Source organism: Anolis carolinensis, chromosome X (assembly GCF_035594765.1).
Source record: "Anolis carolinensis isolate JA03-04 chromosome X, rAnoCar3.1.pri, whole genome shotgun sequence".
In the NCBI taxonomy this organism is placed as follows: Eukaryota; Metazoa; Chordata; class Lepidosauria; order Squamata; family Dactyloidae; genus Anolis; species Anolis carolinensis.
This window is the reverse complement of record NC_085847.1, coordinates 10,003,146-10,028,418: the sequence shown is the minus strand read 5'-3', so window position 1 is coordinate 10,028,418 and position 25,273 is coordinate 10,003,146. Positions and strand designations below refer to the sequence as shown.

General features: G+C 41.8%; 1 protein-coding gene across 1 annotated transcript in view; it reads right to left on the bottom strand.

The window, feature by feature from the left end:
• tmem132b (transmembrane protein 132B) overlaps positions 1-25,273 on the bottom strand; it is a 272,960-nt gene that overhangs the window by 62,458 nt on the left and 185,229 nt on the right. Inside the window, exon 4 of the mRNA XM_008113646.3 lies at positions 1,979-2,165. Within this exon, the coding sequence (XP_008111853.2) occupies positions 1,979-2,165 (187 nt within the window). The remainder of the gene's footprint in view (positions 1-1,978; positions 2,166-25,273) is intronic.

Genomic DNA, 25,273 nt, shown 5'->3' with positions numbered 1-25,273 from the left:
ACCAATCTATAAATATAAAAAGGTAATGGAATCACGGCCTAGGACTAAACAATTAAACTAAACGCCCCAGAACCACCAAACTTGGCAGCACAACCCACCATCCTTGCCCCTAGGTTCTGACAACAAAAAGAAAAGAAAAATAAAGTCCTGATTAGAGGGAGAGGAATAATTGTTTATATCTGATTGCTGCCAGTTAGAAGGCTAAGCTCCGCCCACTTGGTGTCCTAGCAACCCACTCAGCCCAGGGTTTGTTCAACCAAGCTTCTTCCCCACTGCCTATAAAATACAGATTATCTGATTTGTACTGGATTATATGGCAGTGTAGACTTAAGGCCCTTCCACACAGCTATATAACCCATTTATAATCTTATATTATCTGCTTTGAACTGGATTATCTTGAGTCCACACTGCCATATAATCCACTTCAGTGTGAAGAGTCGGACACGACTAGATTTAATGTCAGGGGAAAACCTTTACCCTTTACCTTAACTACCAACAATTCCTCAATACTTTATTTCCCATACTACCATACTTCGCCACAGCAACACGTGGCCGGGCACAACTAGTCCCTTCTAAGAGATACAGACACAGACATAAACTGTAATAACGAAATGTAAAGGTACACAACATGCCTCACGAAAACCATTAAAATCCTTCTACTTGAGAAAATATAAGCAAACGCTACTACACCCCCTACAATACCTTTGCGTGTTGCTCTTTTTATTAACAGAACACAGCAAGCCCATGAATTAAAACCAGAAACTGTTTAGGGTAGGAGGGGGAGTGAGCCTTTCCTTCAACAATGGCTCAACGTTGCTTTTGAAAGGTAGTTTCTGACACACACCAGGTAATTAATTTTAATAAAAATGCCACAACTAATTGTAGCGTATCGCCACAGCATGGATTCCGAGCGATCCCATTAACACAATGGAAGGCAACCGCTCCCGATGAGCTATTACCATGTACTGGGCCCCTAATCCCCAAACAGAGGAAAAGATTTACACAATAGGCTCTAATGGTTTCCAAGGAGCTGTTACTGTATGTCAAGTAAATAAAATCTTATTCAAATGTATTTATTTTGCACATTTAAACCTTCCTGCTGCAGATGCAAATTGGCAAAAAAAAAACCTCTCCTTGCTTTGAAAACAAACAAATACGAATTCTTAATTCTGAGCTGTTCCTGAGCTACTTGGGGAGTCGCACACACAAAACGAGAAGAGCAATGCACTGGGTAGACCGGGCTGGGCGCACTAACTCACTGCCGGATCTTGCAGACTAAAGGTTTTCAAAGTATGCAATTAACCAAAGTAGCTCCAGAAAGGAAAAGAAATCAGGTCAAGGACGAGTGGATTTTGAAGCAAAAACAATTACTTCTTTATTAACAAGACGGAAAAAGATATACCAGTGGGAACCCAAGAAAATATATTTGTCTTCACTGCAAGCTGTTTATCAAAGGAAAGAGACAGCTACAAAAAAAAAACCCTACTCTTGACCAATCTATAGGAGCCATACGGGGTGCGGCTAAGCTTCAGACTTTGGAGATTATCATGCTACGCCGATACAGCGCTGTTATCGCACTCTAAATCCGGTGGCATTCTTCTGTAGAGTCCTGGGGGTTGTAGTTTTGTGAGGTCCAGGACCTCTCCGACTGAGGAATATTCAAGGAAACAATGTTGCCAAAAGCAATAAAATTACATGAGCAGGATTTTAAAAAGTGAACATCTTCACAATCTACGTTTTTTTCAAATATTATTTCTTGCACTTCCCCGTCTCACCCTTCCATATACTTTCGTATCAAAAATGAAATGGAAGAATACTTCCTAGAATCCTTAACTTGAGAAAGTGACATTGTGGACTACAACTCCCAGAAGATCCCAGTCAGCATGGATGATGGGCATGTTGGTTGGAGTACTGTGGGAGTTGTAGCTACTTTTCCAAACTCTCGTATTAATGACAACTAGTTAAAAAGAGTGCTTACCATTGCGAGTGGAACAATTCCGGAAAACGTTGCTTGGCTGACAAAGATCTCGGAGACCACTAGCTCACTCACAGTGTCATCTCGAGGGTATTCAACTTGCCAAGTGATTTGCTGGACCCCAACAAGTCCACTGCTGTTGTCAATCTCAAAATCCATCTGCAGGATCTCGTAGGAGGAGACGTTCACCCTGAAATGCAGGAATTATCAGGAAGTTTAACTTTGATATTATTGTCCTGTTTTGTCTTTCAAGAACAGCCTTAAAACACTGTGGTAAGTAAATGAAAACTGATTTACTTCAGCAAAACATAAAGTACAGCACACTCAGTGGAATAATGCAAAAGGAAGCAAGGAAGTCTTAGGACAAACACAGTTCTTAGTTTCTGATAAATTCCGAAATCAAACAGCAGTCTTACTTTAGACAAAGAAACAGCTATAAATCCTTAGGAGCAGTTTCCCAGGTGCAGACTTGAAGCAGGCACAAGGGGAGCAAAGAGTCAGTTTGTTACCAGCAAGAGCTGGCTGCACCTGCTTCTGCTTTATAACCCTGATTCCCCTCACAGCTGCTAGGGCAATTCCTCATTACTCGGCTGCATTCTGGCAGCTATTCTAGCTAAAGCTTTGTTTCCTTTCGCCTCTCCTGAAATGTGGGTACTTGCAAAATCTCCTCAGATTCCAACTCACCCTCAGATTCATGTACACTTTCCTGCTATTCTGAAGATTCATGAACACTTTCCTTCCTCTTCTGAAGAAAAGGAATCCCTAACAATTATTTCACTAAGCTGAATAGTATAATTCCATATTACTCTCCACTGACACCAGACTGAATGCCTTTTTATTTCAACAGTGGTGATGTGAAAGTACCCCACCCAGACTATAAATGAGAAATCAGGCTAGTATAGGAAGAATGGGAAAAGGTATTAGACAGATGGAAACAACTATATAGTCCAGGAATAATAGCTCCCCCACTATCACCACACACATATGCAATTTGAAGTGATAATCCTGACCCAATTCATACAACAGTCATTCCAAATCTCCGCCCATTGCCAAAGAATACAGGTACCAAACTTTGTAGGCACTTTTCAATTTTTCGACAGTTTTACACCACAATTGCACAATTCCAAACTGGACACCCCCCTTGTGTAACCTCCAAGAAAGTGCAAATGAAATAGCATTTACTCTAGCATAAAATCGCAACAGGATTGTACCTGAACTTTTTCGCAGGCAATTCTTGGGTGTCCCAAGTCCAAAGCATGATGCCTCTTGTTATTAGTGGTAGCTTTTAAAAGTGCGTACACACATAACTACATATATACTGGGGAGGAGACTGAAATGTAACCAAACACGTTGACCCTTTAACTTACACATTTTAATCCTAATTTTTGTGGTCCACTGTTTTGCATCTGATTTGGAGCAGGAAGCTAAAATACTCGGATGTTTCCGACGTTAAAAAGCTGTCGCTTGTCCAGCCTTTCTTACTTTTTCCTCTGCAGTCAATTTAAGACTCTCTTTATGCAACTCGCCCCTCTGTTTTTTCAGCAGCCGTGCAAAAAAACTGCTGTACAACTAGTCAGAGCAGTTTTGTTCTAATTAGGTCTCATGTTCAAGAATTTGCATGTCTTTCTTTTTCCCCATCAGAGGAACTTCTGAAAGTGAGCTCGCTTGTATGGATAAGCTTTGGCAGTCGCCTCTCGAACGACAGAGAGCAAGGCTTCCTCTCGAGCGAGGCTCTTGGTTTTCTTTCTCCATCTTGCCGACAGATAATTTAGCCCCTGTGCTCTGGTATCTGGGACACCGAATCCCCCACGGGGAAGACGGCAATCAATCCATGGCCTTTGTTCCACGACTCTTCCTGAGGTCACCGCTATAATGAACCAGCACTAAAACTTTCCCAAAGTGAATTTCTTTTTCTGTCTCTCACTCCATAGCTTTTTCGCTGCCTCTGGAGTCTTTGTTCTGATGTTCGCCCCAATGACCTAGGCCTTTCCTAGAGTATGAAGACTGATCGGTACTTCTGTCATCAACCTGGAAGGCTATTAACTCTCTGTTCAAGTCACATCCATTGGCAGCTCATTCAGGAACTCGACAAAAAATATCCCCATACAGTGTTCCCTCACTTATCGCGGGAGTTACGTTCCAGAACCACCCGCGAAAAGTGAAAATCCGCAAAGTAGGGACGCTATATTTGTGTTGTTTACAATCTCACTTGCCTCTCAAGCACGTGCATGCCTTGGCGGCGAAAACAAAGCTGCTTTCGCCTCCTTTTCTCTCCCTTCGGCTTCTCCTTCCTTCCTTCCTTAGGCTTCTCCTTAGGAAGGAAGTAGAAAGAAGGATTTATAATCTTACTAGCTGTGCCCAGCCACGCATTGCTGTGGCAAAGTCTGGTGGTATGGGAAATAAAGTATTAAGGAACACAACTGAGGGTGTTGCTAGGACACGAAATGAGCGAGGCCTAAAGGGGGCAGAACTTACCCTTCTGACTGGCAGCCGGGGGGAGAACAGCTCTTCCTCTATAATTTGGACTTTATTTTTCTAGGGTTTTTTTTATTGAAAGACATAGATTGGATGACTATGTCTTTTGTGGTCAAATTTGGTGTGATTTGGTTCAGTGGTTTTGTTGTTTTATACATATAGATTTTATGATTTATACTATTATTGTAGTGTTTATTAAAAAACTGCAAAACAGCGTGTCCACGAAAAGTGAACCACGAAGTAGCAGGGGAACACTGTATTCAAAAATGCTTGAAGGGTGAGGCTATGACCCTTTCCATTGGTGCAACTATATACACATAGGGGAGAGCAATGAGACAAGGCAACACAGCAGCAGGGGCAAAATGGTCACAGAAATGACCAACAACAGAATTGGTGAAGATGGCAAATTTATTTATTTTGTATCAAAAGCATTGCATAAATTAGAATTATTATTTTTTGTGTGTGTCAAGAGCGACTTGAAAAACTGCAAGTTGCTTCTGGAGTGAGAGAATTGGCCGTCTGCAAGGACGTTGCCCAGGGGACATTGCCCGGATGTTTTGATGTTATTACCATCCTTGTGGGAGGCGTCTCTCATGTCCCTGCATGGAGCTGGAGCTGATAGAGGGAGCTCATCCATGCTCTCCCTGGGTTGGATTTGAACCCGGCAGCCTTCAAGTCAGTAACCCAACCTTCAAGTCACAAGGCTTTAATCCACTGTGCCACCGGGGGCTCCATAAATTAGAATAAAACTGATAAAAATAGAAGGAGCATAAGTAGCTAAATATCTTTAGACCAAAAGATAGTAGCCAGCAGCAATAAATCACTTCTGACTGAGAGGTTATTGGTTCGAAGCCCGGGTTGGGATTAAGCTCCCAACTGTTAATAGTCTAGCTTGCTGTTGAAGTATAAAACATGTTGTTGTTGTTGAAGTAATCTAGCTTGCTGTCCACCTAAGCAGCTCGGAAACAGTTGCGTCTGTGAGTAAAGAATTCTAGGTACCGCTTAATGTGGGGAGGCGAATTTAACTTAATTTACAACACCATAAAACTGCGAAGAAGAATGTATGTGGTTGTAATTTTATCGTACACAACGAATGCACTCTGTAACCAGAATTTTCTCAGTTGTTTCTAAAACTTGATTTCATTTAAAGCCTTTATGTTCCCAGAAGAAGCCTGGAAGTGGAGTCAAGGCAACAAGTGGTTCCTTGGTGAGCAATGTCTTCACAACCTTTTGTTCTGACGGCTGTTATTGTTTTTCTCTCTCTCGTGTGCATCGCCACACACTTGGAAATTACTGCCTCGGTAGGTTTTCTGGAGTGGCATGGTTGTTATCTTTCTGCAGACCGAGTTATAATATAGAAAAGTCTCATATGAATGGGTTGGTTCCCTTTGGAGCCACTATCAGTTGGGATCTTGCACAAAATCAGGCTAAAACCCAGCAGAAAATCCTTAAAGGGGGGAATGACAGAAAATAGGATTACATGGCTGGGCTTTGTTCAGTACGGGCCTACTCACTTAAGACTGCAGGGAAGCAATAAAGCTAAGTGGTGCTTTTTATTATGTCCCCCCCCCCCCTCCAGCTTCACCAGAAAGAAATATGTCTAATGAATGTCTCATGTCTGAAACACTGGGCTGGATTCATCAAAAGGAGTCAGTAATTACCAAATTGAGAGAATCATGAATCGTTTTTCTAAATTTGAAAAGCACATCAAGAATAGATCAGGAGCAGGCAAAATTAATAGTTGCGGACTCATTTCCATAGAAATGGACTTATTAGCAAGCATGCCAGCTGCCTAAAATTATAAGGTCTTTTCCTTCGGCTTGGAGGAAGTGTGTGCGTGTGTGTTGACTCTCCCGGAGAGGTCAAAGTTTGGTCTTCGTTTCGAAAACGAAAGCCAAGTTTCTGCAAGGTCTGGTGGCTCTGTTCTGGGACTGCCTGATCCGGAACCCAAACCCCACCATAGTGCTGTGATTCCACTTGCACTGCCATGGATTCCTAGGTTTGCTAGTTTGGCAAGGCACTATAGTGCCCTCGCTGAGAATTCTCCCCAAAATGCAACTCTTAGGATTCCATGGGAAGGAAATGTACTGTATATACTCGAGTTAAGCCTAGTCGGGGATCGGGAACAGATGGATTCAGAATCCACTGATGGGCGTGTGGCACAATCGCTATGTTCTCCCATGCATTTCAAGCGATGCGCCATGTCTTTAGTGTAATATGGAATCCAACTTGAATGTAGCAGTTTGATTAATGACCACGGGATTCTCTACGTTTTCATTGATTTTATTATATTTATATGTTTTAACTGTTTTATACAGCCCCCGGTGGGGCAATGGGTTAAATCCTTGTGCCGGCAGGATCGCTGACCAAAAAGTCAGCGGTTTGAATCTGGGGAGCAGGGTGAGCTCCCATCTGTCAGCTCCAGCTCCTCATGCGGGAACATAAGAGAAGCCCAGCACAGGATGGCAAAACATCTGGGCAACGTCCCCTGGGCAACGTCCTTGCAGATGGCCAATTTTCTCACACCAGAAGCGACTGGCATTTTCTCAAGTCGCTCCTGACATAAAAAAAAACCTATTTTTATAACTTTAGATGCTTACTGTATATACTCGAGTATAAGCCTAGTTTTTCAGCCCTTTTTTTAAGACTGAAAAAACCCCTCGGCTTATACTCGGGTGAGGGTCCTGGTAGCCTTATATTTGGGTCAGCTTATATTCGAGAATATATGGTACATTTATTTTTTTCTCTATTATTGTTGGCATTATTACATTTACTATTTTTCTCTATTATTGTTGCTACTATTACATTTATTTTACTCTATTTTCATTATTATTAATACATTTATTATTTCACTCTGATCTTATTATTATTACATTTATTATTTTTCTCTATTATTGCTGCTACTATTACATTTATTTTACGCTATTTTTATTATTATTATTAATAATAATAATACATTTATGCCTAGCTTGCTGTTCACCTAAGCAGCTCGAAAGACGGTTGCACCTGTTGAGTAGAAAATTTAGGTACCACTTTATGCAGGGAGACTAATTTAACTAATTTACGACACCATAAAAACTTCCAGCAGCGTGCGGAAAGAAATGAGGCAGTACTACCATCAAGGACTCGGTGTCACAAGTGGTCGATGAAGCATCATCATCATCATCATTTAATAACTTATTAATCACCCTCCATCCACGATGCTCTAGGCGATTTACAGGATAAAATTGTAAAGGATAAAAATACATACATACAAATATTAATACAATTAACATAGATTAAAAGCTCTAGTAAAGAGCCAGGTCTTGAGTGTGAAGGTAAAAGGCCCTAACTCACGCATGGCTCTCATATAGGGCGGCATCCCCTCATGAAGCCGGAATCTGGAAAAGGTTAAATTGCCTCTGTGTCTGTCTATATGTCGTATGTCTAATGGCATTGAATTTTTTTGCCATGTATATGCGCATTGTAATTTGCCCTGAGTTCCTTTCGGGGTGAGAAGGGCGGAATATAAATACTATCAATATAATATAAATATATATATATAATAAATATAAAGCGGACACAAAGTGCTATAATGATGTAATGTGAATGGGCTGTTCACTGGAAGGGCTGAATGTTTAAAAAGTATGGAATCAATAAGTAAAATAAAAAAAATGATTTTAAAGAATACAATAAAATGTTGTAAAACAACGTATCAAAAATGTAGGAAGAGCATCTCATACAGACTCCTGCTCAGATGGAAGTGACAGAGAGTACAGCCAGAATGGTGTTTACTCTAATAGCATTTAACAGTGGTTGTTCACATTGATTTTCATTAGATCTGAGCTGCAGGCCGTGATCGGGCAGGAGCCAGGAATCGGCTCGGAAAAGTGACTTCTTTGGAATGCCTCTTCCAGAATCGGTGATCCGAATGTGCTGATGGGGCAATACTGGGAGTTACAATAAAAGAAGAAGTCTGTTCTCCGAGCTTTGAATCAAACCAGCCATGACAGGTGCGGAACGGAGCCAAGGAAGGCTGTCATTGCCTAGAAAAAGTCCCTGCCTGCACAGGAAATATTTATAGTATTTTGTGGAGAAAATTTCTCATGGTCAACCTCGATGGATGGCATCATCGGAACCCCTTTGTTTCCAATTTATTTCTCGATTTCGGGTGCTTACGTGCACCCCTTTAGAGTGGATTTCAATTAAAAAATACAATCCAAATATAAAGCAAGGCTGCAGAAACCAAATGAAGCCCAGTGGTGATAGAAAGTAAGTTTATGATAAAGGCCTGAATCTTGTTAGTGAATTGTGATGATGTAAGTCAGATTTTCACTGTCTTAATGCACAGTGGGTTAAACCGCTGAGCTGCTGAACTTGCTGATTGAAAGGTTCGTGGTTCGAATCCGGGGAGCAGGGTGAGCTCCCACTGTTAGCCCCAGCTTCTGCTAACCTAGCAGTTCGAAAACATGCAAATGTGGGTAGATCAATAGGTACCACTCCGGCGAGAAGGTAACAGTGCTCCATGCAGTCATGCCGGCCACACGACCTTAGAGGTGTCTATGGACAATGCCGGCTCTTTGGCTTAGAAATGGAGATGAGCACCAACCCCCAGAGTCAGACACGACTAGACATCATGTCAGGGGAAAATCTTTACCTTACTTTTGCAGTTGTTGTTGTTGTTGCAGATATGAGAATTCTGTACAGATCAAGCAAGCATCAATATCTCCCTCCCTATCCAAGCCAGGGGCCCTCAAACCTTTTTATACACTTTATTTATATTCCGCTTTATCTCCCTGGAGGGACTACAGTACACACAGAAGGCAACATCCAATGCCTTTTACACAGTGAACACAACGACATACAATACACAGAACAAAGGTAAAGTCCTTCCTTTTTTCATCTCCGGCATCTGGAAGCGATGCACCACTCCGGCATGCTTTCGAACTGCTAGGTTGGCGAAAGCCAGGGCTGACAGCAGGAGTGCCAGGGTGGGGTTTAAAAACATCAGCTTCGCAACACCCTGATTTTTTGGTGATCCATTGACTCTCACCAATTCATCCTCGATCAGACTTCTTGCCCGTCCAAAGAAGCAGTACCGAGAAACGACACCACAGTTGCAAATCAGCTGAACGCAGCGGTTCTAAGACTTTATTCCATATATACAAGTTATTTACAAGTTGCAAAGTCCATCGCTCATAGCAGACATGCCTTTCTCCTTGCCGATCAGCGAAGCACACGCACACTGCCGATAACAGCACATCCACAGCAGAATGGCGAAGGTCCTCTCAGACCGGAAGTCATGACCTATTGGCTCTTGCAGGCTATCACTCAAACTGGCCTGCCATTAACACTTAAGACGCTGGAACACATGTCTGGTATACACAGTTGCAAACAGTAAAAAACACTTGATTCATCATTTCACCCTTACACCCAAAATAAACCAACAGGGAGTACACAACTGTTCACAGAATGGGCAATATTGTGATGCACTCTTTGTCAGAGCGCGCGGTTTGGATAAACACACATGCAGCGGAAGATCAACGAAGAATCACTGGCACCAATAAAGAGGCTGAAGCCTGTTTATTGGTGCCAGTGATTCTTCGTTGATCTTCCGCTGCATGTGTGTTTATCCAAACCGCGCGCTCTGACAGTGGTTATGGGCCCAGCACGCTTCCGCTGCGCAGCACTGCTTTTTCTGCTATGGGCAAAGCTTGCTTCCACCGAAGACAAACTCTCCCCCTCCAGCAGGTTAAGCACGGCTCACCGGAACGGCTTCTTTCTCACAGCTCACAGCTCAGCTCACCACTCAGCTCCCTTCCCTCTGCCCTCTGCTCTCTGTATGTATATATCGTCTTGAGAGTTTTCCGTTTGTTAGTAAATATTTTGTAGAAAGCCAAACAGGCTTCAGCCTCTTTATTGGTGCCAGTGATTCTTCGTTGATCTTCCGCTGCATGTGTGTTTATCCAAACCGCGCGCCCTGACACTCTTGTACAAGAAACGATCCAACTCCTCGCTCGTAAAGAAGCACAATTATGAAATCTCGTAGTACGACCACTTGCACAATGGTTGCCATCAATGTGCAAACTACTTTTATTTCAAGGTTAATGCTGAAATGGTATTGCTGCAATGATCCATACGGTTAGAACATCACCTGGCAGATGTGACTCTGAATAGCAGCGAGATAACTTTATATAAACAGAAGAAGTACGAAAGTAGCACCTGACAAAGATATCAATTGCAAATCTACAGAAGCCCCGTGTTGGCTTATGGAAAGCAAAGCAAATTTGCACTGCTGTAGATTCAAAGGCTGAAGGTCAGGGAGGCTGGAAGACAAGACACGGGCAAATCAAAGGAATGATTGACGGGGAGGTGAAAGAGCTAAAGGCTTCTGATGACACCAGATTGAACGAGAGGACTAGTCTGGAAATTTATGGACGGATCAGAGCAAAAAAAGAAATGGACTTTTTCCTGATATTAGAGGAAAAGGGGTTGAGTTGGCAAGAAGACTCAACAGCCCCCAAATGTCTTATTTCTATACTTGGCAGATATCCTAACTTACTCTGATGGGGACAGATCTAGACGGTGTCCATAAACAAGCACTTACTAGGAGAACTCAGAGGAATGGTCATAGCTTGGATAAGTGAGAATCTACTGTAATAATAATAATAATAATAATAATAATAATAATAAGGAAAAAATTAATTACGGATCGTGGATGTTGCAATCCTAGGCAACAGCAGAATTGACAAGAAGCAATTGGAAAAACTGACATGATGCGAGGATTTAAAGATCGAACTGCAAAGACTCTGGCACAATCCAGTGGTGATCGGCACACAGGGTGCAGTGCCTAAAAACCTTGGCCAGTACTTAAAAACAATCGGCGCTGACAAAGTTACCATCTGTCAGCTGCAAAAGGCCACCCTACTTGGATTTGCACACATTATTTCCTGATACATCACATAGTCCTAGACATTTGGGAAGTGTCCAACGTGTGATCCAATACAACAGCCAGCATCGTGATCTTGTTTGCTGTGTATTAGTCTTATTGTGTATCAAATAATAATAATAATAATAATAATAATAATAATAATAATAATAATAATAATAAAGTGCCAAAAGATCTCAGCCGGCATTTGGAAACAATAGACATTGACAAAATCATGATCTGCCAACTGCAAAAGGCCACCCTACTGGGATCTGCACGCATCATCCGAAAATACATCACACAGTCCTAGACACTTGGGAAGTGTTCGACTTGTGATTTTGTGATACGAAATCCAGCATATCTATCTTGTTTGCTGTGTCATAATAAAATAATAACAACAACAACAACAACAACAACACAGTCCTAAACGCTTGGGAAGTGTTCGACTTGTGATTTTGTGATACGAAATCCAGCATATCTATCTTGTTTGCTGTGTCATAATAATAACAACAACAACAACACAGTCCTAAACGCTTGGGAAGTGTTCAACTTGTGATTTTGTGATACGGAATCCAGCATATCTATCTTGTTTGCTGTGTCATAATAATAACAACAACAACAACAACAACACAGTCCTAAATGCCTGGGAAGTGTACGACTTGTGATTTTGTGATATGAAATCCAGCATATCTATCTTGTTTGCTGTGTCATAATAAAATAATAATAACAACAACACAGTCCTAAACGCTTGGGAAGTGTTCGACTTGTGATTTTGTGATACGAAATCCAGCATATCTTATCTTGTTTGCTGTGTCATACTATGTCGTTGTGTCAATAATAATAATAAGTCAATCAGTGTTCACTTAGGCTAGATGGATCAGAAATCTGACTCAGTATAAGTCGGCTCCTCATTTTACCCTATGTGTAGCTCATCTCAGTGCGAAAAAACCAAAGGGAGAAACCTAACACTGTGTTTTATTTTTAAAAAATGCTTTTCTGCTCGTGCTTTCACCTTCCCAGTCATCTCCTCCGCCCCGAAATGGCCATCGGAGACCCCAATATTTCTCATGCTTCCGCATAATCCACGACTTTTCACAAGAAAAGTGACACAGCAATCCCCGGGCGTAGAGCAGCGACACACACACTCGAGTGGGGCATTTTTGTTCCGAAGGAAACATCCCCAGACCAGGCATCATTCAGCTTCTTTTTGCTTAGCTGACTTTTCCCCCTTTGCTCCCAAATACAATAAATCCACATAATGAGAAAATATCTTAAGTGCCTAGGCTGGTTTGCACTGCCCATTCACCACGGTTTCTCCTGCTAACAATTCGCAATAACTTCCAGTTTATTTGGTTTTATCAGCATCATAGTGACAACCCAGGAGACATCCAAGACAATTGCCTCTATTATTTTTATTTGCTTCCTTTGGCGTGAGAGAGTCTGCCAAAGAGGCCTCAGACGCTGTTTCAGCTACAGATGCTAGATGTAGACATTACATGTAGACTAGACAACCGTCTGAAGTGAGACATGACTTCCCCTAGATATTTTGCTGGCTTTACATAAGATGAGACTGTCCAACTCTGATTAAATCATTATTTTAACCTTCTTCAATGTAAATATGATTATGTATCCATCTAATAATACATACTAGGCATGTCCGATTGATGGAAAAAATGTTTCAATTCTCGTTTCTGAAGTAGATGGTGCCGGCGCTTCGATATAGAAAGCATTTCTGAATTTTTCACCCAAAAATTTCGGATATTTCCGAAAATTCGTAATGATTCTAAATGTTTCTAAAATGGTGGATACGCATGCGCAGTCGCCAAAAAAAAAAAGGAAACTGGGGGGGGAACTTATACAGGGCTCTCCTGCCCTCATTTCTTGAGCTATCTTCATCAAATTTGGTACAGTGGGAGATCACATTCAACACTGTTTGCTCAACAAATTGCAGAACATTTCCTGATTTTTTGGGGAAAAAATTTAACGAAATATTAAGACACATTTAGAGAATGGGCCAACGATGGTTCAAATTACATTGCTGGTTGCGCCCAGGGACAACGTCTCGGAACTCGATTCAAAAAGCGAGAACAATCCGAAATAATTCCGATATAAGAATAAAAATGATTTTTTGTACAACCCTAATACATACACTAAAATAATACATGTAATAATAATAAAATAAAATAATAAATGTAATAATAATAGAGTAAAATAATAAATGTAATATGGTAGAGTCTCACTTATCCAACATTCATTTATCCAATGTTCTGGATTATCCAACATGGTCTGCCTCCTGCCCGGATCCACAGCCGTTTCTCGAGGCAGCAAGGACTGAACTTTTTAGACATTTAATTTCTGACAGTGTTGTTACTGTAAGTTCATTTTATGCAATTCTATCTTTATTTGTAGTCAATTTGTTAGTAGCCAATGTTTTTTGTAGTCAATGTAATTTAATAACTTTTTAATTGATTCACAATGTATTGTACAATTTTATATGTGTGTTTTATTGTAAGCTGCCCTGAGTCCCCTATGGGATGAGAAGGGCAGGACATAAATATTGTAATAAATAAATAAATGTTTTCAAAACATTACAATGTTTTGGTGCTAAATTCAGAAATACAATAATTACTACATAACGTTACTGTGTATTGAACTGCTTTTTCTGTTGATTTGTTGTAAAATCTTAACATAATAGGCTTTTCCTTCATCTCTCCTTATTATCCAACATTTTTGCTTATCCAACCTTCTGCCGGCCCATTTATGTTGGATAAGTGAGACTCTACTGTAATAATAATAATAATAATACATAGAGTAAAATAATAAATGTAATAATAATAAAAATCAGAAACTCCTCAAAGCACAGCAGATAAAGAATCAGTACAAGAAAACCGCACTACAAACTAGAGCTGACAGCTGACATAACAAAACATTGCATGGAAAGTTCCTTGACAAAATTGAAGGAAAAGCTGATAAGGAGAAGACCTGGCTCTGGCTCACGAATGGGACCCTGAAGAAGGAGACGGAAGGCCTGATCCTTGCAGCCCAGGAGCAAGACATCAGAACAGCTCTGTCCTCTACGAGAGAAGAATGGCAGGGAGACTTAAGAGGGACAGCTGTGGGACTGTCACTCTTCCTTCTCCAGCATTTCATACCCAGAAAACTCACGGCAACTCTGCCAAAAGACGTGTGGGCCACCTCACTAGTCTAGTCTTCTCAATTATACAACTCGGCTGGACAGCTCCCTTGGTGTGTTTGGCCTCTTAGCAAATCCCCTGAGAGACAAATGTCCGTCTCATCCGAGCCATTGCTTCCAATCCTGCAATTCAGAAGTGATTACTTTCCTCTCCGATTCATTTATAAATCTTTCTCAACCTTCCCAGCGTTGTGGTTTTTTATATAATTTTTTGCCATGCCCCTGGAGATATTCAACGCCATCTTCGTGATAAGAAATTATGAAAACTTTTTGGAAAGTATTTCACTGAATTGCATACAAGTACTAGAAATGAGGTATAAGATGTTCCGCCTTTTGAAGGAAATGTTTCAAAACAAGCCTCTTGAGACATGGCTCTTCTTCTGGCCTGACAACACAGGATTGTCTTTTGATCGTCATTGTTATTTTACTCTTATGTCAGGCGAACAATTTGTGCCTCTGTTTGTGTGTGCGTGTGTCCTCTTAATGCTTCTTAATAGAGATTCTGTTGTGCCAATTATAGCGGGAGGCAGGACCAGAAGAAAACATTGTCCTTGATCTTATCTGCAAAAGCCTGATGTGAGAAGGGCTGTGTAGGATAACTTCCTTTTCTCGGGATGCATAATTTGGGGGATTGTTACAACTAGTGGCTTCCATACCGGGAATGAGTGAATGTTGAGCTCTTTGGGGCTTCAATGTGAACTTTAAAGGAGTTATCCAAGGAGCTATGTTTTCCATTTTTTCCTTTGGCACCAATCAATTTCCACCTTTGAACAGGTGTTACCAGCAAAAGAGTGGAGTGGAGAAATGCAACCACAACTGTCAGAACAATATCTATTATTTTGAATGTCTATAAAATGCTGATGCTGGGCTGTAGCACAGCTGCAATAAATCACTATTGACCGAGAGATCATGAGGTCGAAGCCCGGGTGGGATTAAGCTCCCGACTATTTAATAGCCTAGCTTGCTGTTGATCTAAGCAGGTTGAAAAACAGTTGCATCTGTCAAGCAGGAAATTTAGGTACCGCTTTACGCGTGGAGGCTAATTTAACTAATTTATGACACCATAAAAACTTCCAGCAGCGTGTGGAAAGGAATGAGGAAGTACAAAAACTGATATGAGGGTATACCACAGTGATTCCCAAAGTGGGCGCTACCGCCCCCTGGTGGGCGCTGCAATGATCCAGAGGGGCGGTGATGGCATCTATTAGACACAGGGGCAGAGCTAGAAGAGTGGGTGTGGCTTCTTCCCAAGAGCCTGAGACAGGGCTGAGAATCTATACTTCTCCTGAGGTACGTGTTGGGACACAGAGGGCGAAGCCTCCTTCCAAGAGCCCGAGACAGGGCTGAGCCTCTATATCTCTCCTGAGAGGCCTTTTAGGACTAATGGGTGGGGCTAGGGGTGGGGGCGGAGCCACTTCCCAAGAGCACGAGACAGGGCTGAGCCTCTATAACTCTCCTGAGAGGCCTTTTAGGACTAATGGGTGGGGCTAGGGGTGGGGGCGGGGCCACTTCCCAAGAGCACGAGACAGGGCTGAGCCTCTGTATACTTGCCCTGAGGAGCTTGTGAGAACACGGGGGCAGGGTATAGAGGTTCAGCCCTGTCAGGCACTTGGGAAGAGGCCCCGCCCCCTCCTCTAGCCCCGCCCTCTGTGTCCTGGCAGGTGCCGAAGGACAGGGATAGAAGCTCAGCCCTACCTCTGAGCTCGTAACTCCGCCCATCCCAGTCCTGGACGCCCATTTGTATCCAGCCAGCAGAAATGGATTGAGGTTCTGCCAAAATGCACAAGCCTATGCTTCATGCATTTGCTTCTCTCTGCCTAATAATAAGGCCAACCCAATAACCAGAAGCTGAAGAACCAACCTTCTCTTGCATAGTCCACATCAATATGGAAACCTGCCCTTCTGTTATGAACCTCGGTCCTGAGTTGAGCCAACACTCCTGTGGGAAGGTCAGTGTCTTTGTTGCACAAGCCAGCCATGTCAAGCATTTCCTTTCCTATTAAATGCTTCTTGTGCTAGGATGAGGGCTTTTTTTTAAGGGCTTAAAAACCACCACCGCAGCTTGATAAGACAATAGCTAAATGTACCCTGATTGCAGTAATTGCATCCATCCCAGTGTCGGAAAGTCTTGTATTGTATTTCTAATACGTACTGATAAGTGCATTCACAACATGATTAACGGCCTCGAGACAAGAATGGCTATTATGTTTAACAGAGTGATTAACGAGTGACGGCGCTGCAAACTGTACGCTGGGTAAATTGGCTCCTTTTCAAATTACAAGCAGCCCCCTTTCCCCGGAATATATTGTTCCGATGGGGAGGGAAGAGGGGAAAGAAAGGCACGCAATCATTTGCCAGACGTATGCATTGCAGAGCTGGGCTGATCCGGAACACGGTGCTTTCTATCTTTTAATCGCCTAATTGCAATTAAGCCGGTGCTCATTTTTCTCCTAATTACAGTGGAATTGATACAAGAGACCATTTCTGATTTGCTGATTGCCAAGACGTAACCCTTCACACAGTGTTCCCCAAACTTTGCCGACCAGGAGCGCCCATTTTCATTCATTTCCTTGATTGAAATTGAAGGCCACGTTCCACTCCTACATTGCAAAGGAGGTTATCCTACTGTCAAGCAACTTAAATTAAAATAAAGGGTTGCTCAAAGTTGTCAATAAAGCTTCGTTCATATGGCTCTCCTCTTTCCAATATTAGTCTCCCCTTTCCAATAAAACAGAGGTGAGGAACCTCAAGTTCTGAGGCTGAATCTTGTCCTCTTGAGGTCTACATCTCAATGGCCATACCCTTCCTCCACCGAAACTATTATTGGGTGGTTTCCCAACTTTTCCCATGTCTTCTTTTTCATTAAAAACATGAAAACACCTCTCCTACATCTTAGTTACTGGCAGTAAGACCTTCCAATTGACATATGCTGATAGTATGGGTTCCACCCTTTTGCTTGGATAGATTCTGACTTGGACTTAACATTGAATGAAGGGTCTGGGAGGTAATTGTGGGACTTACTCATCTGATTTTGATGGATGAGTTTCAGACTACTCAACAAAACGATGTGGACAAAGTGTTTTGAGAGATGAGGCCAGTCACTTGTCTCTTCAGACCAGTGGTTCTCAACCTGGGGTCCCCAGATGCTTTTGGCCTTCAACTCCCAAAAATCCTAACAGCTGGTAAACTGGTAAGCTGTTAGGATTTCTAGGAGTTGAAGGCCAAAACATCTGGGGACCCACAGGTTGAGAACCACTGCTGTAGGCCAACACCAGTACTTTGACTTGAGCTCAGAAGCAAATAAGAAGTTGGTGAAGTTCTTGTAGGACTGGTGTCATCTGGTCTCTAAAATACAATGGTGAACATGAGTCTGAAGCAGTGGTTCTCAACCTGAGGTTCCTCAGATGTTTGACTTACAATTTCCAGAAATCCCAGCCAGTTTACCTGCTGTTAGGATTTCTGGGAGTTGTAGGTCAAAACACTACTCCAAGTTGCTCCAAGTTGTAGATGCTTCTTTGAAGGATAGTCATGTTCCAACCTTTGCATTTTAGAGACCATATGACACCAGTCTTACAAGAATTTCACCAGCTTCTTATTTGCTTCTGAGCTCAAGTGAAAGTACTGGCGTTGGCCTACAGCAGTGGTTCTCAACCTGTGGGTCCCGAGATGTTCTGGCCTTCAACTCCTAGAAATCCTAACAGCTGGTAAACTGGCTGGGATTTCTGGGAGTTGTAGGCCAAACACCTAGGGAACCTCCGGTTGAGAACCACTGCTTCAGACTCATGTTCACCCCAGCTGATCAAAGGTTACTCCAAGTTGTAGATGCTTCTTTGAAGGATAGTCATGTTCCAACCTTTGAATTTTAGAGACCAGCAGTCTTACAAGAACTTCACCAGCTTCTTATTTGCTTCTGAGTTCAAGTCAAAGTACTGGTGTTGGCCTACAGCAGTGGTTCTCAACCTGTGTGTCCCCAGATGTTTTGGCCTTCAACTCCTAGAAATCCTAACAGCTGGTAAACTGGCTGGGATTTCTGGGAGTTGTCGGCCAAAACACCTGAGGACCCACACGTTGAGAACCACTGGTCTACAGAGCTCTAAACAGCTTGAGACCAACATATCTGAAAGACCACTTCCTCTCATATGGGCCTAACAGGAATCTGAGCTCTTCGGCAGAAGCTGTGTTAGGTATCTCAACACCTTGTGAAGTTAGATTGGTGGCTACATGGCTTTGTCTGTAACGGTGAAACTCAAGTAATGTTAGGCTAGCAACATTTCTTTTAAGATGTGGGGGAGCCATGGAATTCAATTTCTGAATTTGACGTTTGAGTGGTTTCAAAACAGGATTCCAGGGTTGTTTTCAGACCGGTTGTAGTCGTTTTTACGACACATTTTAATGTTTTTCTATTTGCAATGTTCTAATTCGTGTTTATTTGTTCATCGCTTCGGGAGCCTTTGTGAGTGGGATGTAATACAGAAATACTATTTAAAAGCAAAGAAATAAAGTGATTCTATCCTTAGTAGCTTTCAGGTAAATTTCATTCACAGCAGTTTGGAGTTTTTCGGTTTTCTAATTTTTTTTGTAATTCATTCCCAGAAGCTCCAACCGGGATTTCCAATGATAGTGGGTTATGGGAGGGACAGTCCAAAATCTATGAAAGGCCCAAGGATCTCTAATCCTACCTTAGACTTTTTCCAATGGTGTGAGCAAAAAAATGTCATAGCTGACTAGGCCTAGGAACTAGCAAACTGAGGCATCTATTCCAACATTAGAGCCGTCTTCAACTGTAAATTAAGGCGTATAGCATTGATCCCTGAGATCAGCAGGTAATAAGAAGTAAAGCTGCAATCCTTCCCTTGCTTCACTGTCATGTTCACAAGTTGGTGATGCATGAAGTTCTTTCAGTACGTATAACATTTTGGGGCATTCTAGGAAAACGTGGCACTTCCTCTGGGGAAAAAAAGTAGGAATCCACAAGAAGGAGTCCCTATTTTCTTCCGCAGGGGGAAAAAAATGAAGGTTAGACCTGTCACAAACATTTCCCCACAAATATATTGATGAGACTTTCGTGTTCTTCCCTGAAACACAAGAAGAATTTCAGAGAGAACTCGCCCTCTCTCTACATATATTTTGATAAGACTGATAAAAATCCTCTAGATAGAAGAGGGCACATTTCTCACAGGATGGATTTGTACTTTCCGGAGGAGATACGTTCTTATTTATTTGGGGGTCCAAACCATTTATGTTATTTATTACCCCAATTAATATACGGCTTCCTTCAGCTTGGAATCAATACACTCCAAGTGGTAGAGGCAAAGAGTCCACAATTTAAGGCTGTGTGCTCCCGAAGACAGTGCATCATCCCTATCGTGCTCTGGTTGTGATTCGCAGCAAGATTTTGCAAAATGAAGACTAATTATAAAAATGATTTTCTCTTTTACAATTGAACTGATGAGTAATGAGATCAAATGATATGCAGAATTGTGGTGCTCATGTGCTAATGATGTCCTAGAATCCATGAAGTTATCCAGATAGAAGGATTAGGATCTTTATAGTATACTAGCTTGGGGACCCGGCATTTGAGAAAGGCATTGCTTGGCCATGTTCCACATGTATTCTAGATCAATGTCAGCTGTGTTCAGTGGGTGCGGGTAAACTACAACTCCCATATGCAAGTTCCATTGTCCATGGTCCGTCCCTCTCCAAACAATGCCAGGATGTAGAGTGGATCATGGGTGGTCTAAGTGTAATTGTCCAAGGAAAACACTCTCTCTCACTCACACACACAAACTGCATAATCTACGAAGCAAATAAGTAAGACGCGTAATTCTCTAATATCCCCTTCAAATGTAAGATAACCTTTTATGGGCCCATTTGCGGATGAAAAGTTCCACAGCAGCAGCCGCCATGCAAATTCCTCACTTGCCACTTTGCATACAAATTGATTGTTATTAGCAATAACAATTAATCCAAATGTTAACAGAATGCAGAATTCAAAGTGGGGCCCTGGCTGTATAATAACTTTCATGGTACAGAAATCCTACTCTCAGGGGAGGGCTTGAAAGGCTGTGTCAGCAGAACAAGACTCCGTTTCCGTTGTATTGGTTTATGCGCCTTGTTTACTATGTCGGGAAGGGCACACACTTGTCACTGGGTTTTTCATTCGTTTCTAATCACTCACGTAACCACAATCCAGATCTCTTAGGAGCAGTATCTCTTTCGTTCTGTGGACCAAATGACATTTCTAATAAGCTCTTGAACTGGTGGGTTGAGCCAACGCATAGAACCAGAGACTCATAGACTTGGAAGAGACGGCAAGGGCCATCCAGGGTGGTTTGTGTCTGCAGGCAAGTACAAACAACGGCATTACAAACTCCTTGACAATAAGGTCCAGTGCCCGGGAGGCATCAAGCCTGCTGCAGGCAAAATATCGTCCGAGTTTAATGGAGGCGGAGTAGAAAGAAGGCATTTATTTTTGAATTTCTGGTTGAGGTTATTTCACACACAGCACTGAGAAAAAGGTGCGGGAGGCAGAAGACTTTCCACCAAGAATGCATTTACGAGATTTGGAAGCAGGAAAGACTCCTGTTGTCCTGACACAGATCTCAAACTTGCTCCATTGAGAAGAAGTAGTTGATTTTCAAATCAGCTCATCCACATCGGATTCAATGAAGACATCCAAGGTGTCTGTCAGCAAGTGTTAAATCGCATATACAATAGAGCAGGGGTCCCCAAACTAAGGCCCAGGGGCCACATGCGGCCCATCCAAGCCATTTATCCGGCCCTCCTCCTCCTTCACCTGGTGCATGCCTTCCAAAGCTTTGCTTATTTATAATGGCATTTTTATTATTACTTAATTAATTATTAATTATTAAGGGGTGCTTTGCTAGTGTTTTTGGTGCACAAAGGCAGAAGGGGGTTGGACTAAATAGCACAAGGGGGCTCTTCCAACTCTCTCTTCTTCTTTTTTTTAATTTAATTTTTTATTAAAGGTTTTATACACAGTAGGTTAAAAGGGAAAAAAGAAAGAAAAAAAAGGGGGTGGGGGAATTTGTCAGTCTTCCATCCTCGTCACTTCGGTATGGTTTGCTATTTATTTCGATTCTTCATGTAGTCCTGGGTGGATTAATTTTTTGTGTCTATTTGTACCGATCAAAGTTTGTTATTCTATAAATTTGCTCTATCAATTAGTTCTTTTTCCTTTGTTGCTTATATTCTTTGTAGCATGACCAGTCCGTACATTTCATTGGCTTCCCTTTGTGTTGTCTAATCAAAAAAGTTAATGAATCCATATCATATATTTCATCCATTTTTGTGAGCCACTCTTCAATGCTTGGTATAGCTTGTATTTTCCAATATTTTGCAAATAAAATTCTTGCTGCTGTGTTCATATACGTGAGCAAAATGTCTTCATTTCTGTTAAGGTTCGTGTCTTTGTCGGTTATTCCTAGGAGGTAATATTCTGGTTTTAAGGGAAATGTCTTTTTTAATATTTTCTGAGTCTCAGTGTGTATTAATTTCCAGAATTTCTGTGTTTCCTCGCATGACCACCATACATGGTAGAAAGATCCAACCTGGTTTCTGCACTTCCAACATTTATTTTGAACATTTGGATACATTAGGCCTAATTTTTTCGGTGTAATGTACCACCTGTGAAAGATTTTTAACCAATTTTCTTTCAAGTCGGTCGCGTATGTGTAATTTAATTTAACGTTCCAAATCTCTTCCAACTCTGTTTGTTGTTGTTGTTGTTTGTTGTTGTATAACACAGGAAATGAGATCTATATGCTGGATTTCGAATCACAAAATCACAAGTCGAATGCTTCCAAGCGTTTATTATTATTATTATTATCAACAACATTGAGGCTGGGTGGCCATCTGTCAGGGGTGCTTTGTTTGTGCTTTTGGTGCACAAAGGCAGAAGAGGTTGAACTAAATGGCCCAAGGGGTCTCTTCCAACCCCCTTTATTATTTTGATGATGATTATGATGATGATTAACATTGAGGCTGTATTTGTTCCCATTTTGTTTTTCTTCTTCAAAATAAGATATGTGTAGTGTGCATATGAATTTGTTCATAGTTTTTTTTTTTTAAAAAAAACTATAGTCTGGTCCCCCAACGGTTTGAGAGACCGTGAACTGGCCCCCTGTTTAAAAAGTTTGGGGACCCCTGCAATAGAGTATGCAAGACCCACAGGCCACATGCATCCTACCATGTCATTTCCTACCATGACATTAAGTCGTCATGTCCAATTCTGGGGGTTGGTGCTCATCTCCATTTCTAAGCCAAAGAGCCGGAGGTGTCCGTAGACACCTTGAAGGTCATATGGCCATAGGTGTCGCACCTCGGCACTGATTCACCTTGCTCTAACACACAAACTCCACCACAGTAGGCTGAAGTCTTTTCTATTTATTGAAAAAAGGTAGCAAACGTAGTAAAAAGCAGGAACACTAAGTAAAAACTACTGGCAAGAGTGATCCCAGGATACAGTTCAAGCATTCATCTAATATAGGTAACTAGCTGTGCCCGGCCACGCGTTGCTGTGGTGAAGTATGGTGGTATGGTAAATAAAGTATTGAGGAATTGGTGGTAGTTAAGGTAAAGGGTAAAGGTTTTCCCCTGAGTCCATTATAAATGGGTTATATAGCTGTGTGGAAGGGCCTTGAGTTTACACTGCCATATAATCCAGTTAAAATCAGATAATCTGTATTTTATAGGCAGTGTGGAAGAGGCCTAAGTGAGCCCTAACTCTGCCTGTCTCCTGGGCTAGGAGACCAAGTGGGCGGAGCTTAGCCTTCTAACTGGCAGCAATTGGATAAAAACAATTATTCCTCTCCCTCTAATTAGGACTTTATTTTTTTCTTCTTTTTGTTGTATGAACGTAGAGGCATGGATGAGGGGTTGTGCTGCCAAGTTTAGTATTTCTGGGATGTGTAGTTTTGTTGTTTTGTCCTAGGCCGAAATTTCATTACCCTTTTATATATATAGATATCCAAAGATAGCACAGAGAGCCCAAAGGAGCATGAATATATAAAGGAACCAAAACCCGGCATGAATACAAGAGCTTCCAAAAGTATCCAGAGACAACTTTTTGGCTGCAGCTTCCTTTCCATAAGTGAGATTGCCCTGAATGAAAACTTTTCCCAATTGCATTCCCTTTAACCTTCTTGACAAAACATAAACGCATTCCTGTGCACTCTGGTATCTCCCCTCCTGTTCGCAATTCTCACACTACGACCCAAGCCGGATCTCAACTCCAAACAAGCAGTTCTGTCTAAGGAACCATCTCGCTCACTCCCACTTCCATCCGAAGACGAATGAAGGTCAGCCTTATCATTACTTGACTGAGAATCCTCCATCCTCCCTTCCATTCCCATATCAGCCTCAGCTTCTGGATCATCCACCTGGCTTTCTCCTGAATCAACAACCCCCTCTGAGAGAAAACAAACTTCCCGTTCATCATCAGAGTCTGGGTCAGGCTGACCCACAACAATAGGCATGACTGCATGAAGTGCTATTACCTTCCCGCTGGAGAGGTACCTACTGATCTACTCACATTGGCATGTTTTCAAACTGCTAGGTTGGCAGAAGCTGGGGCTAACAGCGGGAGCTCACTCTGATCCCTGGATTTGAATTGCCGACCTTTCGGTTAGCAAGTTCAGCAGCTCAGCAGTTTAACCTGCTATGGCTCCCAAATTCAACTAACCTAATCTGCATTCAATTTGGGGATATTACTTTTTTGGACACCCTGATCCCTGAGGGATCCTGGGAGTTATATCTCCCAGAAGTAGCTTTTTCAAGTTCTGAACAATTTCAGGGTGACACAAAGACAAATGCAATATCTATTTCGAACCTTCGCTTGCAGGAACCTATCCGCACTTTCAGGGCACCGAGTAATAAAGGAGTGCTCAAACCAAAACCTAATCCCCTTTGATTTCAGAAGAATTCCTTTTCATCTCAGGACCTTTCCGTTTGCAGGTCTAATATATCCATCAAGATTTACATTTGCACCAATGACTGACTGCTTTTTCTCCCCCACATGAATAGCTCCAAGACTTCTTACAGTTAGTAACAGGATCTGAAAAAAAAATATTAACTCTCCCAGGTGGAAACTTTTTAAAGCCGAGTTTTAATCTACAATGAATTTTTATAGCCACTCTTACAAAGAGGGTTTATAGTGAAAACGTTGTTAGAAAGTTAATTAATAAAACAAATGGTGGCATTCGGCGGTGACCGGATGTAACCCCAAGTAGTTGTTATGCATAGCAGGTGAAACGTTGTTTAATGGGAAAAGGATCTACAGCAGAGATTTCAACACGGGGTTGTTTGTTAGCTGTAGGGCATAGGTGTGTTGCGCGAACAAAACAAGAAATGACAAAAATCTTGGAAATGTATGTTATTATCCATGGGTCCCCAAACTAAGGCCTGGGGGCCACATGCGGCCCATCGAAGCCATTTATCCGGCCCCCACAGCACAAAAGAAGTGGGTTGGGCTAAATGACCCAAGGGTTCTCGTCTTCTCTTCCAATTATTATTATTATTATTATTATTATTATTATTATTATTATTATTATTATTATTTTATTGTATGACACAGCAAACAAGATAAACATGCTGGATTTCGTATCACAAAATCACAAGTCGAACACTTCCCTAGTGTCTAGGATTGTGTGATGTATTTTCGGGTGATGCGCACAGATCCCAGTAGGGTGGTCTTTATTATTAT